Below are 17,002 nucleotides of genomic sequence, written 5' to 3'. Positions count from 1 at the left end.
TGCACTTGACAGACTGCAAAAAGCAAAAAAACTAATTCCTATTACCTCCCAAACTGCCTGTAGACACCAAGGTTCTATCAAACTTGAGTTTGTTTCATGGCACTTATCCAGGTTATTTTCTCCTGACTAGATCCTTGCTTCTGTTGTAGCTACTCCCATATGTACGTCAGTTTGGATAAAAGCACCTGCTAAATAGAACTGTAGAACTTCAGATCAGTGTTTGGAATTTTTACTGAATAATAGAAAAGCGTATTGAGATAAATTCTTTCTCTGTCATTCTAGGATAGCAACGGGCAGGTAGCCGGCGGTGGTGTGTCTGTCTATTACTCCCATGTCCTTCAGATGCTTTTCTTCAGCTACAGTCAGGGGAAGTCTTTTGCTGCCACAGTGAGCCGCAGCACGACCGAAGTGCAGAGGCTCTTCCCCATCAACATCAAAGGGTAAGGCTTCTACCACAACATATATGGTTTCCTCACTTGCCCGCCACTGCACTTGGTCTACAAACTGTAATAAACAACTGAATGAAGTAACACTTACTTGTCCTCCTGCTTTCTTTAGCTCTAATGGTGGAAGCAGTAAGATGTCACCTGCTTTGTGTCAGTGGTCTGAGGTCATGAACCACCCAGGCCTGGTGTGCTGCGTGCAGCAGACAACTGGCATACCACTTGTTATCATGGTCAAACCAGACACCTTTCTCATCCAAGAGATTAAAACTCTGCCAGCCAAAGCTAAGGTAAGGGTCATTTGCTAAAGTGACACGAGTCGGGTTATAATAATATGAATAGAGCTTCAAGAAATGGCAGTGCTTTAAATGAGAAAATAAAATTTCATAAACCGTTTGAAATATAGTTTTTTCAGAGTGCACAGATCTAATTCAGGAATGGCTGTAATGTATACATAGAAACATTGTACTCTTGTATATCATGTGTAAGTTTTAGTAAGGTAGATGTTGCCCGTTCAGTTTGATTTCATAGGTGAACACTCCTGTCTCCTTTCCCCAGATTCAAGACATGGTAGCCATCCGACACACTGCCAGTAATGAGCAACAGCGCACGACCATGATTCTTCTCTGTGAGGACGGAAGCCTGCGAATCTACATGGCCAACGTGGACAACACCTCATACTGGCTTCAGCCCTCACTGCAGCCCAGCTGTGGCATCAGCATCATGAAGCCAGTCCGCAAGCGCAAAGCTGCTGCTGCTAGTACGTTTGTGGCCAGTGAAGTGCAGTTTATCTTTATTCCCACATGCCTAAGCAAGTAGATCCCAGTGTAGATGACAAACACATACAACTAGTAGCAGACAAAATCATCACACCTTGTTAGTAGCTGTTTATTTACCAAAAGGTCCACTTCAATCCATTTAGTTAATGAACAATGTTGATTTGTATTTCTATTGAGACATTTAGTTCTTTCTTCAAATTGCTCTTAGTGTGCCCAATAGATCAGCTGATACATAAACATGAACTAAAAAAAGCATCTATTAGAAAATGCTTGCTGATGTAGCACATGCTACACTCCCAGCATGTTCTAATTTCAATGTAATCATTTTGCTTGAAGCCACCCGGACCTCCAGTCAGGTGACATTCCCGGTGGACTTCTTTGAACACAACCAGCAACTGACGGAGGTGGAGTTTGGGGGCAATGACTTGCTGCAGGTGTACAATGGACAGCAGATCAAACACAGGCTCAACTCCACAGGGATGTATGTGGCCAACACAAAGGTAGGGGCATTTTAACTTCATGATTCTGTGTCAGAAAAGGTATAAGACACTGCGGTGCTTTTCCCTTATGTAATGTATTGCTATGGTCATCCACATAGGAGATGGTTAATAGACACCTAAACAACTGTTGTCATGACTATGGTTTCCCTTGTTTTCCTTTTTATTTTCTCCTAGCCTGGGGGATTCACTGTGGAAGCAGTTAACAACAACAGCTCAATGGTGATGACAGGCATGCGGGTGCAGGTGGGGACTCAGGCCATCGAGAGGGCTCCTTCCTATGTGGAGGTGTTTGGTCGCACCATGCAGATAAACCTGACGAGAGCCCGCTGGTTTGACTTCCCTTTCACCAGAGAGGAGGCCCTGCAGGCTGACAAGAAGCTGTCTATATTTAGTAGGTTCTTGTATTTGCCTACTAGCTGTTGATGGATATTTTGTCGAGGATTAAGCGGTGTATAGATAATGGATGGATGGATGGATGGATATTTTGTCTCCTATTAATATCCTCGTTACAATCAAAATTAATGTATATTACTCTGAAAGCTGCACAACTCAATTATTAATCGATAATAGCAATTTGTATTTTAGCATATTGTGTGTGAGTGGATATAAGCTGTTCCTATAGTTTGGTCACATTGAATTTGCTGCGAACTCTTTAGTTACACAGTTTCATCTTCTTGTTCCTTTTAAAGTTGGAGCGTCTGTCGATCCAGCTGGAGTCACCATGCTTGATTCAATCAAGATCTACGGTAAAACCAAGGAGCAGTTTGGCTGGCCTGAGGATCCACCTGAGGACTTCTCCTCTGCCTCAGTTAACAACGTCTGCAGTCCCAGCCTGAACCAGGGAAATGGCACCTCTGACGGAGACATAGCCACACCGACCACAACCAGTGGCAGTGTGCTAGAGAGGTATGCGCTTTGCACTTTAGGACCCATAAGGTCAGTACAAGCTGTTGGGATTTACAGTTATCAGCTCCCTGTAGTTGAGTTAACAGTGCTCATGATCTGGTGAGACAGCGTGATCACCGACTTTCTGATCTAGTTTGAGTGAATTTTAAACAACCTTTAATCTACACAGCCACGTTTTGACATACTATTTAGACTGTAGCATGTACCCTTTTAATACTTATTAATACCACTGTGGTAAATTTAGCTTTGCTCTTTTATCCTAATTATTGAGTTTGTATGATTTTTTTATTTGAAAGTAATTTACGTTGCTAAATAAGCCAGAACATTCCTTTATCTACATGTTCTCAAATGTCTGGATATACAAAGATATTGCAAAAAAAATGTATATTATATTATACATACCATGCTATTTTTTAAACTCATCATTGCCTTCTTTTAGTGTATCTTCATGAGTCCAGTTATGTAGCAGGAGTAAACAGTGGCAGTCAGGTTCTTTTTTTAGAGTGTTTAGTGCATGGCTATTGTGATCATCTTTTCTTGCATGCCTCTCTTTTGTTCAACTGAATCATTTAATTTCACTTGTTTTCTTTCTGTGATCCTCACACTTATTTTTGTTCTTTTTCTTTTGCTCCCAAAAATACAATAAAAAGTTGTGAAACTGAGTCCTTATCAACTTTGGACCGGTTAGTAACTGCCCTTTCTCTGCTTGTTTGTATGGTTTTGTGCATGTGTGCCAGTTTGTGTGTCCATGCCTGAGATTGTGAACATGCCATGCACCATCTCCACATCTGTGCAACAACAAAAGCATTTTTTCTTGACATTTCTTCTTGCATTCAATGTTGTTTGGCATTTAGATTAGCACAGACTGCAACAGATTGAGAATGCTTTTTTTTTTTTTTTGCTATAAGATTGGTTGTTAAGGAAAATTCTACAGGAGAGGCAGAATTGATCTTCTCTCTCATTTCAGGTTGGTGGTTAGCTCCCTTGAGGCTTTGGAAAGTTGCTTTGCAGTAGGTTCATCCAGTGAAAAGGTGATAAGCAAAACCACATGAATATTCTCATGTTTTTGTTTTTTGGTGTCATTGTTAATTCATGTCTTCATACTGTATGCAGGAGAAAAACAAGGCTGCAGCTCTGGAGTTGGCCACTTTACTTCTCTCCATGCCGACCCCTGCAGGTGTGCAGCAGCAGACAAAGGGGCTTCTTGCCAGCCTGCACACCAGTCGCACTGCCTATCACAACCACAAGGTAAAAAGAAATCACGTTTTTCAGACTAGACCAAATTCCAGTTTTTTGTTTTTTTTATGTTTACAGTATTTTTAAGGGGTTCTACAAATTTGTGTACTGTATCAACATTTAGATTTTTTTAAAGTTATTTTTTGGCCTTTATTTGACAGTAGAGAGAGAGACAGGAAAGTGGGGAGAAGAATGGGGAAGGGACCTGCAGCAAATGGCCATGGGCTGGATTCAAACCCACGACTGCTGCGTAGGGGACTGTAGCCCCAGTTTATGGGTCGCCAGCTCAACCATTTGAGCTATAGTGGTGGCCCATCAACATTTAGATTTTCATTAACATCAAAAATGAGTAAAGTGCTAATTGAATGAATTCTAAAGTTGCTTTGGCCAAAATACTTAATATAGCATATAATATTTACATATGACGAAAGGACGATTGTGAGCAAAGAGAACTGGAGAACCACATCACAAGTTATTGTAGCCGATATTGATGAACCTTTAAAGACCCACAATGGAAATACAACTCGGTGACCAATAAGATGGGATTACATTTTCAGTACATAAGAAGTTGTTTTTTTTCCGTCTTACATGAAATATAGAAAAGCATTAGTTTGTTGAGGAACCACAACCTCAAAGGTGCCCAACTTCTGGTCCATGTACATCACTAATAAATCCAACTCCTTTCTGCCTCCTCTCATTAGGACCAGTCCCTGCTGAGTAATGCTGTTCAGTGTCTGAATAGCTGCAGCCGTGAAGGCAGAGAGCTCGACCCTGACGTTTTCCAGAGGCTTGTAATCACTGCCCGCTCCATTGCAATCATGAGACCCAACAACTTGGTGCATTTCACAGAGACAAAATCACTGCACCATGACTCTGGTAAGAGGCTGTTCTGCTGGTGCCAGATATTTTATATGGTTACATTACTTTGAGACAATGTTAATGGAAATTCTTCATCATGTTAGAATGACTGAATCTGATGTGACTTTGGAGCTAAATATAGGAGCTAAAGGTCTCAGGTTCATTCAGGTTCTTCTCGTCTCACCTCAGAAATGATGGACGATGGGCAAAAACATGTGGAGGGTGAGAACTCTAATTTCATCGCTCAACTGATGAATAACTTCTGGAAGCTCCATGCCCTGAAACCAAAGAATGCCTTTCTTGCGCCTGCTTGCCTGCCTGGTAAGTACAAAACATGGGAGCCCAGCATTTTGCAAGTATGTTGAGTGTGAAAAATATTTAGATAAATAACGAATACGGTTACTCACATCTAATTATTGTGTAGATAATTTACCCATACTGTATAATGTTTTATTGCACTACTTTGATTGCTGTTCAGAACACTTGAAAACAAGACTTTCAATGTGTTGTTGTTTTTTTCTGTATCAGGCCTAACTCATGTGGAAGCAACAGTGAATGCCTTGGTAGACATCATCCATGCATACTGCACATGTGAACTGGATTACATCAATGTAGCCTCCAAAATCTACATGCAAATGTTACTCTGCCCTGTAAGTATATCCTGACATTGATTGGTAGATTTAGAATTTAATTAACATTCAAGAAACCATCACAATAACACTTTTCATTGTAACATTCTGACTTCTGACCGTATAAGGCTATTTATATTCATGATTTTGATTTGTCAACATATAAAAATTGCTTGACATAATCACAATCTCAGAACAGGATAGCAATTGTTACATTTATTACAGTAGTCAAAGGTGGTTATGAAGTAACTGTTCTCTATCTGAACACACCTCAGGACACCGCTGTGAGCTTTGCTTGTAAGCAGGCTCTGATTAGAGTGCTAAGGCCCAGAAACAAACGGCGTCATGTGACCCTTCCATCTCCACCACGCTCCAACACACCTATGGGTGAGTTTGCTCAGGCTTTGTACAAAGCATCTCTTTAAGTACTGTATGTTACTAGATGTGCATGAATGCTTGTTTATTTACAGTCAATTTTGTTGTGTTTAGTTGTCAAAGTCTATGAGTGTTTACATTTTGGTATTAACAAGGCATTAGAAGTCCTCTGTGATTCAGTTTTGTGAAAGTCTGTGATTGATTTTCTATATCAGGAGACAAGGATGATGACGATGACGATGATGCAGACGACAAAATGCAGTCGTCAGTGCTGACTGGGGGAGAAGAGGGTCGACAGGAGAGCCAAGAGCAGAGTGAAGTGGACCACGGCGACTTTGAGATGGTGGTGAGGCAATGTGACATTGTGGTTTTATCATTAACATTGTTAGAGAAACACGATATGTTTTAACAAGTTCATACGCCCCTCAAACAGATGTAAATAATCCTTTGAAGTGTAACACGATAAGCCTGTTGTCTGACATTAAGAATGAATCAGTCTTTAAACATTTCGTTTACTATGTTATCTGTGACACGCCTGGCTGTGCCACACCTTAACCCTGTGAATCACAGTTGTGTTCAGCTATATTATATAATACATTGTTTTACTCTCCAGTATTACCTTCACTCTTTATCCAGAAAATGAATAATCTCACACTACAAATGTAAATGATAAAGCCACCAATGGCAAACCATATTCTTCTTTCCTTGGTACATAAATTCCTCTTCAAATATAAATCTTTGGTACAAACAAGATGTTCTACCTGTTGCAAACCGAAGTAACAAATAACGCCTTTGTTTTTTGGTTTTCACAGTCTGAGTCAATGGTCCTCGAGACTGCAGAGAATGTCAACAATGGAAATCCATCTCCGCTGGAGGCTCTACTGGCTGGTGCTGAGGGTTTCCCCCCAATGCTAGACATCCCTCCTGATGCAGATGATGAAACTATGGTGGAGCTTGCTATTGCTCTCAGTCTTCAGCAGGATCAACAAGGTAAGTAGCCAGAAATGTAGAACATAGTAATCCATTTTAACAGTCTCCTCCATTCATGCTGAAACTTTATTCAAGTTGTTTGAACCTGAATTTTTAAGGCAGCAGCGAAGCACTGAGCAGGTGCATTTTACCTAGAAAAGAATCATTTTGAGTTTCCTTTAGCTGTAATCATGTCACCCAACTGCAACATAGTTATTGAAACCCATCTGCAACTGAACAAAAAAACAATAGATGACTCTTTTTGCACATACCTCAATTACTGTTTATTGTTTGAAGAACAGATCATGTTAATGTCCTGCAAGCTGCATGGGATGTGTTACCAAATGTACAGTTTCAGTCTTTTGCAAACTGTTGCCTATTACTGTACCAACAAATGCAGCGCTCCAGACTAACTTTTTCAGTAGTCGCACTGGTTCGACTAACATTGTCAGTTAGTCACACCCCTCACCTGGTCACAGGTGCTTATTGATAGACCCCACATTTACCGATGTTCCCTAAACGCCTCACATTGCAGGCTGCGGTAGATGCTGCTGGGTGGCTGTGGTGTGCTTAGACAGTTGTCTGAGCAAAAACTAGTTTGAAAAGCATGGAATAAAGTGTTCTAAAGTTAGATTTGTCCAAGATGAAGCAGAGTAATTTTATACACACACACGCTGTTTTGTAAGAGTGAAGAAAACAGCACATGTACGTGCACTATGTCTTTTATGACCGGAGCACATTTTAAAATGTAAAGACCGCATTCGATCGTTTTCATGTAGTTGTTAAAGGCTAAAATCATGATTATGATTAATAATTATTTATTTCTGCAGCCATACTACTGCGTTAGCAATTGTAACTGGCTAGCTCACCGGCTTAGTTTCTTCCTGCCTGCACCTGCACTCTGATCATCAGGTGGGAGGAACACACATCAGCACATCAGCTCAACAGCTGGTTTTACGCATCAGGCAGGAACAGACTGACAGATAGAAGTTATACTTTCCATCGCTATGGCTAATGCAGTAGCTGCCTGTGCTGGTTAAAGCGACAGCTAAACAGCTAAATTATCATTATTCACTAGCACAAATACCACCACCTGAAATTTTATCTCACACGCTCTCAAAAAAAGGTCACATATGTGATCATTTTCATCGCAGTCTGGAGCCCTGCAATGGGATATTGTGAATCATGTAAATCAAATAGTTGCTCAAATCTTGATCAGGTGAAACGTCACAATTGGATCAACATTTTGAGTGCGCTTAAACTTACTTTTTTATTTTTTTAGGCAGTAGCAGCAGTGCTCTTGGCCTTCAGAGCCTTGGCCTGTCTGGCCAGGCCCCAAGCTCCTCTTCACTTGATGCTGGCACCCTTTCAGACACCACTGCATCAGGTAACAAGACCATGTCCAAGATGATTCTGATCAGAAAGATCAGACAGTTTTTAATACCTTAAAGCTTATAGTTCCACGTGCATTTGATAAACTTTTATATCAAACTTGAAATATAGAAAAGATTTATTTTAAATAATTAAAAAAAAATTAGTGTCTGTGTGACTGTTAACCCTCTGAACCCCACGACTTGCCTGTATGTCTGAGAGGTATCTCATCTTTTTTTATTTTTTTGCCAAAATTGTACCATCTATCAGAGCCAAAAACTGTACAAAATGTTGAACATGTTGATTCCATATTTTTTTCAATATTTCTAAAGTAAACATTGAGAGACATGTAGCTTTTTTCCCCCTCCTCTAATCTATAATTTATGGTTTTAAAACTTAGTTGTGCTGCAAAAAATACAAGTTTACATTCTCTCTGTGTCCCACCGTAGCTGTTTTGTTTCCATAGAAGTGTAGGATTTTCTATTGCAGTGAAAAATGAGCCTCCACTAAGTAAAATGTGATGATCTCAAATGGGGTTCAGAGGGTTAATATTATCCTATCTTGAAAGTCATAACCTCATTAGTGCTGCAGCTTGTGGTTATACTTCATAACTTTGGAATTATAGCAGTTATTTTCCATCTTTGCATTTTGTCACAGTTTCTCAACTGTCTACAAGATAGTTAGTCAATGTCAAGTTAACTCTTATAATTTTATATCACAGTGGCCACAATAGGTTCAACAGAAAAAAGAACAACCAATAATGGCAGGTGGAAGTGTTTTGTTTATACTGCATGCTTTTTTGCATTACTGCTGCACAATTATAAACTAAAATCATGTATCCTGGCCAGATGACCGCAGTGTATTTACTGTTACAGCTATTGCTATGATTTCAGCCCCGGCATCAGATGATGAGGGCAGCACAGCTGCCACTGACGGCTCTACATTGCGGACCTCCCCAGCTGAGCATGGCGGCAGTGTGGGCTCAGAGAGTGGAGGTTCTGCTATCGACTCTGTGGCAGGGGAGCACAGTGGTGGGTGATTTCAGTGAAAGAAACCATTCTAATATTAAAAACATTGTATATCCATGCCTGAATATAGACATATAGCATCTATAGGATATATAGATGTTTATATATTTGCAGAGTGGTCAAACAATTTTCTCTAATTTTACACAACCCTCTGAATACAGAACATAAAATATCCTTCTATCCTATCCTTCCCTTTCTTCATACCTTTATTTTAGATCAGGATAATCTTGTCATTTATCATGGTTTGAATAAACTGAAAAAGCAGATATTGTTTTTTTTTAATTTTTAGACAATACCATATTTTCAGTTGGCTTAGTTGTTTGTGTGCATATGTGTGTACAGTGTCAGGACGCAGCAGTGCATATGGAGACACAACAGTTGAGGGCCACCCTGCTGGTCCAGGCAGCGTGAGCTCCAGTACGGGAGCCATCAGCACCACCACAGCACAACAGGAAGGCGAAGGCTCAGAAGGAGAAGGAGAGACTGAAGGAGACATCCACACAAGCAATAGGTCAGACTCCTGAATGTTTAGACGTTTAGCTCAAGTAGGAAGATTCAAGTTGAAGCTCTGCGAACCACAGACTTCTGCCCTCTGAAGTATTAGGAAACTTTATTTCTACAATTCATGGTGACTGAAATTACCACAAGACAGAGATAGAGTTAGAAAAAACATCCTTTTGTTTTATATTGTTGTTGTGAGAATGTCACATTTAATGCAATATAGTTGATGTGGGTAGACGAGTACAAATTTTCACTGTTTCACTGTATTTTTCGTTAGGTTGCACATGGTGCGTCTTATGCTACTGGAGCGTTTGCTTCAGCACCTGTCTCAGCTCCACAATGTTGGTGGAGTCCAAGCAATCCCTTACATGCAAGTTATTCTCATGTTGACCTCTGACCTTGATGGTGAGGATGAAAAGGATAAGGGCGCCTTGGATGACCTGCTGGCACAGCTCATTGCTGAGCTTGGCATGCACAAGAAGGTAACTACTGTTTCTGTTGTGATGAATCAAGCTCAGAATGTCATTGCTTTACTCAAACCATGTTGTTCCTCTGCAGGACGTTTCCAAGAAGAATGAGCGTAGCTCCATCAATGAAGTTCACCTGGTCATCATGAGGCTGCTTAGCGTCTTCATGTCTCGAACCAAGTCTGGCTCCAAGTCCTCTTCTGAGGTACCTTCACTTTATTATCTTGATGCTGTTTTCACAGATTGTATCAAAGTCTGAAAAAATAACTTTAAAAATTTCCAATCAAATATATTACCTTTAGCCAGTACCAGCATAACACCGAACTAAACATGTCTTAATACAGAATTGAGATGAATAGAAGTTTCAAGACCAAAAGAAAATGAGACTCGACTCCACACCGTGTAAACATGTGATAGCTGAGCCAGGCAGATGTTATTCACATTCATTTCATTAGTCAGCTGGTGTTTTTCAAAGCCACAAGTAGACTGATCCAGTGTAAGAATCTATTTGGCAGAATATGTGCAGCATAGTACACACAGTTTCATGAGTATGAATTAATTTGATTGCACTCTGTACATCATGAATTTTAACAGCTGCTGCTTTCCTCTTTTTTTCTCGTCTAGTCATCCTCTCTGATTTCCAACGCCACAGCGACTGCCCTGCTCAGCCTGGGCGCCATCGACTACTGTCTCCATGTGCTCAAATCGCTCCTGGAGTTCTGGAAGAGTCAGCAGGGTGAAGAAGAGCCTGTGACCACCAGCCAGCTCCTCCGCACACACACAGCCTCCTCTCCCCCTGACATGAGCCCCTTCTTCTTGCGCCAATATGTCAAGGTATCAGATAACACAAGACATCTTCATCTCTAAAACTTTTAACAGGTTATGATTGTTTAAGGGATGTTAATGTAAACTCACTGTCTTGTTTCTGCAATCAGGGACATGCTGCTGATGTGTTTGAAGCCTACTCCCAGTTGTTGACTGAAATGGTGCTCCGGCTGCCATATCAGATAAAGAAGATTGCTGACACCAACCCACGTATCCCACCGCCTGTATTTGACCATTCCTGGTTCTACTATCTTTCTGAAGTAAGTCATTGAGTATATTTGTCAAATATATGTTGTTTTTTTCCCTTTTTATTGTCTGTCTTGACAAACCAACCCATTCATTCTCTCTCCCTTTTTCTCTTAGTATCTGATGATCCAACAGACACCGTTTGTCAGGAGGCAAGTCAGAAAGCTGTTGCTGTTCATCTGTGGCTCAAAGGAGAAATATCGTCAGCTGCGAGATCTGCACACTCTTGACTCCCACGTACGCAGCATCAAGAAGCTTCTGGAGGAACAGGGCATCTTCCTCCGGGCTGGTGTGGTCACTGCCACATCTGGCTCAGCTCTGCAGTACGACACACTCATCAGTCTGGTGAGTGTCCTTCCAACAGTCTGGTTGCTCATAATTCACTTTACTCATATTGTTATTGGATGCTATGTGTTGCTTATATCATGTGTTTACATCATACTTCAATTGTTTTTTGTCTTGGTGAGCTACAGTTTTGTGGTGCTGACTTTATTGGTTCTATGTTTCACAATCCCCCATTTGCTTACATCTTTTTTCTACAGATATTTTCAGTTTTATGCTTTGTTTTCTTGACCTGTGATAGAGCAGTTGGTTGCTATAAGGACTGGGAATGAAGTTACTACCTGTGCTGAAGTGTTGGTTGCTTTTCTTGTTGCAGATGGAGCATCTGAAAGCTTGTGCTGAAATTGCCACTCAGAGAACGATCAACTGGCAGAAGTTCTGCATGAAGGATGACTGTAAGTTGTTAAAGACTGTTATTTTTAAATGGAAACAGAGAAATCTTTAAGGCTAGTTTTTAACACTGTTTTCTCTCCTTTGCCTTTTTTTTTTTTTTTTTATCCCTTTTTCTCTTTGCTGTCCAGCTGTGTTGTACTTCTTGCTCCAGGTGAGCTTCCTTGTGGATGAGGGCGTTTCCCCAGTTCTACTACAACTCCTCTCCTGTGCCCTGTGTGGCAGCAAGGTGCTGGCCAGCTCTTCCTCTTCCTCGTCATCATTTTCGGGAGGAGGCTCCGGTAGTGCTGGACAAACAGGAGCTTCTCAGTCCTCACAGAGCAAGTCTTCCAGTAAAAAGAGCAAAAAAGAAGACAAAGAGAAAGACAAGGAGGGTGAGAAGACAAAACAGACCTTTTCATACTTTGTACCAGTTCTACTTGTTTAGAAGTATTCACATATTTGATTCTGAGATAGGCATTCAATGACCCAAAAACAGGATCATGGGTTGATATAAAAACTGATGGCAAATGCTTGTGTCCTGACTGTGTTTATCTTTGCTGACTGACCCCAGGAGATGGAGTTGGCAGCCAGGAGGATCAGCTGTGTATGGCTCTTGTCAGTCAGCTGAACAAGTTTGCAGACAAGGAGACACTCATCCAGTTCTTGCGCTGTTTCCTGCTCGAGTCAAACTCATCTGCTGTGCGCTGGCAAGCCCACTGCTTGGCGCTACATATCTACAGGTACTGTTGAAACTCTTTTACACAGACAGTGTAGTAAAGACCCAAACGCTTGTTATGTAAAATATATAAAACATTGTTTCATCTCACATTTACACTAGTTTAATCATACAATCATTTAATCATACAAAAAGCTGCAACACCTATTAACTAACAATAGAATGAATGTGTGGCTAAAAGCATAAACTGTGTCGGTGGCTAACGTGGGTCTTTTCTGCAGGAATTCCAGCAAATCTCAGCAGGAGCTGCTGCTTGAACTGACTTGGGCCATCTGGCCAGAGCTCCCTGCATATGGACGCAAGGCTGCGCAGTTTGTCGACCTGCTCGGATACTTCTCACTCAAAACCCCTCAAACTGAGAAAAAGGTTTGGTTTACTTTTTAAAACCTTGCATATCTGTGTGGCCTATTCCAGTTTGTACCAGTACAGTCTATATTTGCCATATGGTCAACAAATTGTATTTTTGTTTTGATGAAGTTTAACTGTTTTAAAATACTTGGATAATTTAACACTTTAGTACAAATAGTAAGTGACTAAAAGGTTGGACTGTGTCATTAATGCATTGCTCAAAGTTCATACCTGGATTGCCACGGTCATTTCATCATCCTGCAGAACACTGTCATCTCAATAACAATGATAGAAAGTTTTTTTTGTTTTTAAAAAAACATTTGACTTCCTTTTTCCAGCTGAAAGAGTATTCCCAGAAAGCTGTGGAAATCCTGAGGGCACAGAATCATATCCTGACAAATCACCCCAACTCCAACATCTACAAGTATGTGTACACAAACATACTATCTTAGACATAGGAGACTGTAGCTTCATGTGTTGGACATCATCTACATAAACTTACTTGTGATTTTTCCTGCAGCACTCTCTCTGGTTTGGTGGAGTTTGATGGCTTTTATCTCGAGAGTGATCCGTGTTTGGTGTGCAACAATCCAGAGGTTCCCTTTTCAGTAAGTGAAACACAATCTTATTGAATAGTATCACTGAAAGACTCCCTCATCTGTGTTATGACACCTCTGGTATTGCACAAGAATCATCATCTATGATTAGACCCTACTGGCCACAACAGTCCCTATTGTTGTTTTAAACGTTGCCTTGTTTGTTTCTTGTCCTCCAGAATATAAAACTGTCATCTATCAAAGTGGACACCCGCTACACCACGACACAGCAGGTTGTCAAGCTCATTGGCAGCCACACCATCAGCAAAGTCACAGTGAAGATCGGTGACCTCAAACGCACCAAAATGGTCCGCACCATCAATCTCTATTACAACAACAGGACGGTGCAGGCTATTGTGGAGTTGAAGAATAAGTACGTTTCAGCAAATGACTTGCCTTGTTTTTCAGTAATTGTATTCATAAAGGAACAAAGATTGCATAGTGGCCACTTGGCAGTTCCAGTGTCATTTAGCTTTAGTTTTAACTCTGCTGTCGTTTTTAGGCCTGCTCGTTGGCACAAAGCCAAGAAAGTTCAACTAACCCCCGGACAAACGGAGGTGAAGATCGACCTTCCCCTACCCATCGTCGCATCCAACCTGATGATCGAGTTCTCTGATTTCTACGAGAACTACCAGGCCTCTACCGAGACCCTGCAGTGTCCACGCTGCAGTGCTTCTGTGCCTGCTAACCCTGGGGTCTGTGGCAACTGTGGTGAGAACGTGTATCAGTGCCACAAGTGCAGGTGAGCAACAGGTTTCCTCTGCAATTATGAAAGGATAATTGGAGACATTGAAGTTAATTGGATGGTTGTCCCTTTTCAGGTCGATCAACTACGATGAAAAAGACCCCTTCCTGTGCAATGCCTGTGGTTTCTGCAAATACGCCCGGTTTGACTTCATGCTGTATGCTAAACCATGCTGTGCTGTGGATCCCATTGAGAACGAGGAGGACAGGAAAAAGGTGAGAAGCCACTTGCAGGACAAGATAAGTAACAAAGAAACAAGTCAAGAATGGGCTTACTATTCCTAAAGATCAGCCTGCACATTTTTTGTCTCTGTTGTTTTGTAGAGGAAAAAAAAAATGAGGGAAGTAATTTTTCTAAAGTCTTTTGTCGCTGCCTCCGCCTTCACTTTTCTTCTCTTAATCTTGATTGTATTTATTCTTGTAGGCTGTAACCAACATCAACACCCTGCTGGACAAAGCTGACCGGGTCTACCACCAGCTGATGGGCCACCGGCCCCAGTTAGAGAGTCTGTTGTCTAAAGTCAATGAAGCAGCACCAGAGAAACCCCAGGTCAGTCACTGGAACAGCCTAAACAATAGCATGTTAGTCTAGTACTAAATGTTTGGATGGGAAGTGTATGCATGAGTAATGTGAATGAAAACTCTGACCATATTAGCTATATGTATGACACAATTTCAATCTCTACTGATAAATCAAACATTTACTTTAGTCTGAGACCTCTATGTTATTTTTTTTTCTGCAGCTTTATCTCATGGTATTTTTTTCTTTCTCTGTTGTTCTCAGGATGACACTGGAGCAGGTGCAGGACTTGGTACATCTTCTGCTAATGTGAATAGATATATTCAGCAGCTGGCTCAAGAGTACAGTGGAGACTGCAAAACATCATTTGATGAACTCTCCAAGATCATACAGGTTAGAGAGGGGAAGCACTCAGTTTTGCTAGTAAGTAGCATCAGTGCTCACATATAACTGTGTCCCTTTCTCTCTGTTTACAGAAAGTGCTTGCGTCTCGAAAAGAGCTCTTGGAGTACGACCTACAGCAGAGAGAAGCCGCCACAAAGTCATCCCGGAGCAGCAGTAGCCACCAGCCCACCTTCACCGCCAGTCAGTACCGCGCCCTGTCTGTGCTGGGCTGCGGCCACACCTCCTCCACCAAGTGTTATGGCTGTGCCTCAGCTGTCACCGGTCACTGCATCACACTGCTCCGTGCTCTGGCCACTAATCCAGCCCTCCGACAGATCCTGGTCCTCCAGGGTCTCATCCGTGAGCTGTTTGAGTATAACTTGCGGCGAGGTACAGCAGCCATGAGGGAGGAGGTGCGCCAGCTGGTCTGTCTTCTCACGAGGTATGTCCCTTCTTCACATGTCGTCTTGTGGTAAAGTAAAAGCATATTCATATGTACATTTCTACTTTGTAGCTAAACCGTGACACTTAGCATTGCCAGATCTCAACCCCATAAATATGCACTGATACTCATGCAAGGTGCTGCAAAGAAAGTATTTCCATCTATACTTTTTGCTTTATTCACTGTGTGCATATACAGTGTTTTGAACTGGTTATTAATTGTTGTCATGTCTCTTCTTGCATTCCTTCTTTTCCTGTTTCAGAGATCATCCAGAAGCTACTCAGCAGATGAATGACCTCATCATCGCCAAGGTGTCAGCTGCCCTCAAAGGACACTGGGCTAATCCTGACCTGGTATGTGTTCTTAAGCTGAATAAAGGGAATATGTAGGAACATTGTGATTCTGTTTGTCACTGAGTCACTGGGTTGAGCAGTTTTAAGTGTGCTGTGTTTGTTTTCCCATCAGGTTAGTAATTTGCAGTATGAAATGCTGCTGCTGACTGACTCCATTTCGAAAGAGGGAGGATGCTGGGAGTTACGGTTGCGTTGTGGTAAGCCTGAATTCTTGACTTCACATGTTGAAAAAATTTGCCATTTTCTTAAAAAGTTCTTTAAACGACGTGTTCGGTGATTTTAAGATGGGGTAGTTTCTATTTCACTCTGACTGAATTTTCCAGGTTATCCTGTGTATAGATGCAATAGTTATGCGTACGGTATTGGTCTAATTAACAAAAGCAGCAGTGCATTACATCTTACAGAGAACTGTCTCTTCAGATTGTATACCGTCAGTCTGTATTATTGTGGTAGGGAACTTGTTGGGACTGATAGCCATTTAGACTGTTGTCTAATAGCTTTGTATCTTTTGTCCATTTGTAGCTCTAAGTCTGTTCCTCATGTCAGTGAACATAAAGACACCTGTAGTGGTAGAGAACATCACACTCATGTGCCTGAGGATCCTGCAAAAGCTGATCAAGCCCCCAGCTCCGACTAGCAAGAAGAACAAGGTAAATATCCTGTAACTCTGCCCTTTAGCTGTTGCCCTGTCATGGTTTCATCTGTATTTAGAGTTTTCGGGGGCAGTGGTGCAGTTTAAATATCAGATGGTAGGTTGAAAACTTTTTGAAGACCAAGCAGATATTTGAACCAAGTGTTGAAATAACGGAGCACAGTTTAAAAGCTGGCATGTAGAAAATAAACCTCTGTATGCATTTTTATTTAAGGAATTGAAAATATTATAAATTGGATATCTCATATGAAATTGTAGAATGTAGATAACAATAACAAAATGTGATATCAGCAACTGCTATTTTTGATGCCCAGAGTGTCTGAAGTGCATAAACTCAAGAAAATGAATGCTTGTATGCAGTGTCTGTCAGTTACCACTTG

General features: G+C 41.2%; 1 protein-coding gene across 8 annotated transcripts in view; it reads left to right on the top strand.

The window, feature by feature from the left end:
• Positions 1–17,002, top strand: part of ubr4 (ubiquitin protein ligase E3 component n-recognin 4) — a 51,184-nt gene that overhangs the window by 25,108 nt on the left and 9,074 nt on the right. For 4 of the 8 annotated variants that reach the window (XM_008302259.1, XM_008302256.1, XM_008302257.1 and 1 more), the window contains 38 exons: positions 283–440; positions 559–733; positions 1,002–1,203; positions 1,559–1,722; positions 1,897–2,113; positions 2,412–2,628; positions 3,279–3,311; positions 3,596–3,659; positions 3,742–3,876; positions 4,566–4,740; positions 4,912–5,043; positions 5,251–5,372; positions 5,627–5,738; positions 5,942–6,072; positions 6,539–6,716; positions 7,978–8,082; positions 8,960–9,097; positions 9,437–9,605; positions 9,873–10,077; positions 10,154–10,267; positions 10,687–10,896; positions 10,998–11,147; positions 11,251–11,478; positions 11,792–11,870; positions 11,997–12,239; positions 12,419–12,587; positions 12,805–12,949; positions 13,270–13,355; positions 13,452–13,539; positions 13,707–13,900; positions 14,030–14,269; positions 14,349–14,487; positions 14,696–14,821; positions 15,056–15,184; positions 15,268–15,617; positions 15,880–15,970; positions 16,083–16,167; positions 16,493–16,620. In XM_008302259.1, the coding sequence (XP_008300481.1) occupies positions 283–440; positions 559–733; positions 1,002–1,203; positions 1,559–1,722; positions 1,897–2,113; positions 2,412–2,628; positions 3,279–3,311; positions 3,596–3,659; positions 3,742–3,876; positions 4,566–4,740; positions 4,912–5,043; positions 5,251–5,372; positions 5,627–5,738; positions 5,942–6,072; positions 6,539–6,716; positions 7,978–8,082; positions 8,960–9,097; positions 9,437–9,605; positions 9,873–10,077; positions 10,154–10,267; positions 10,687–10,896; positions 10,998–11,147; positions 11,251–11,478; positions 11,792–11,870; positions 11,997–12,239; positions 12,419–12,587; positions 12,805–12,949; positions 13,270–13,355; positions 13,452–13,539; positions 13,707–13,900; positions 14,030–14,269; positions 14,349–14,487; positions 14,696–14,821; positions 15,056–15,184; positions 15,268–15,617; positions 15,880–15,970; positions 16,083–16,167; positions 16,493–16,620 (5,826 nt within the window). The remainder of the gene's footprint in view (positions 1–282; positions 441–558; positions 734–1,001; positions 1,204–1,558; positions 1,723–1,896; positions 2,114–2,411; positions 2,629–3,278; positions 3,312–3,595; positions 3,660–3,741; positions 3,877–4,565; positions 4,741–4,911; positions 5,044–5,250; positions 5,373–5,626; positions 5,739–5,941; positions 6,073–6,538; positions 6,717–7,977; positions 8,083–8,959; positions 9,098–9,436; positions 9,606–9,872; positions 10,078–10,153; positions 10,268–10,686; positions 10,897–10,997; positions 11,148–11,250; positions 11,479–11,791; positions 11,871–11,996; positions 12,240–12,418; positions 12,588–12,804; positions 12,950–13,269; positions 13,356–13,451; positions 13,540–13,706; positions 13,901–14,029; positions 14,270–14,348; positions 14,488–14,695; positions 14,822–15,055; positions 15,185–15,267; positions 15,618–15,879; positions 15,971–16,082; positions 16,168–16,492; positions 16,621–17,002) is intronic. The other 4 variants (XM_008302260.1, XM_008302258.1, XM_008302252.1 and 1 more) reach the window with 2 other exon arrangements.

Source organism: Stegastes partitus, unplaced genomic scaffold (assembly GCF_000690725.1).
Source record: "Stegastes partitus isolate 25-593 unplaced genomic scaffold, Stegastes_partitus-1.0.2 Scaffold1782, whole genome shotgun sequence".
Taxonomy (NCBI): domain Eukaryota; kingdom Metazoa; phylum Chordata; class Actinopteri; family Pomacentridae; genus Stegastes; species Stegastes partitus.
Note: the sequence above shows the minus strand (reverse complement) of the source record. Positions and strands in the feature narration are given on the sequence as shown.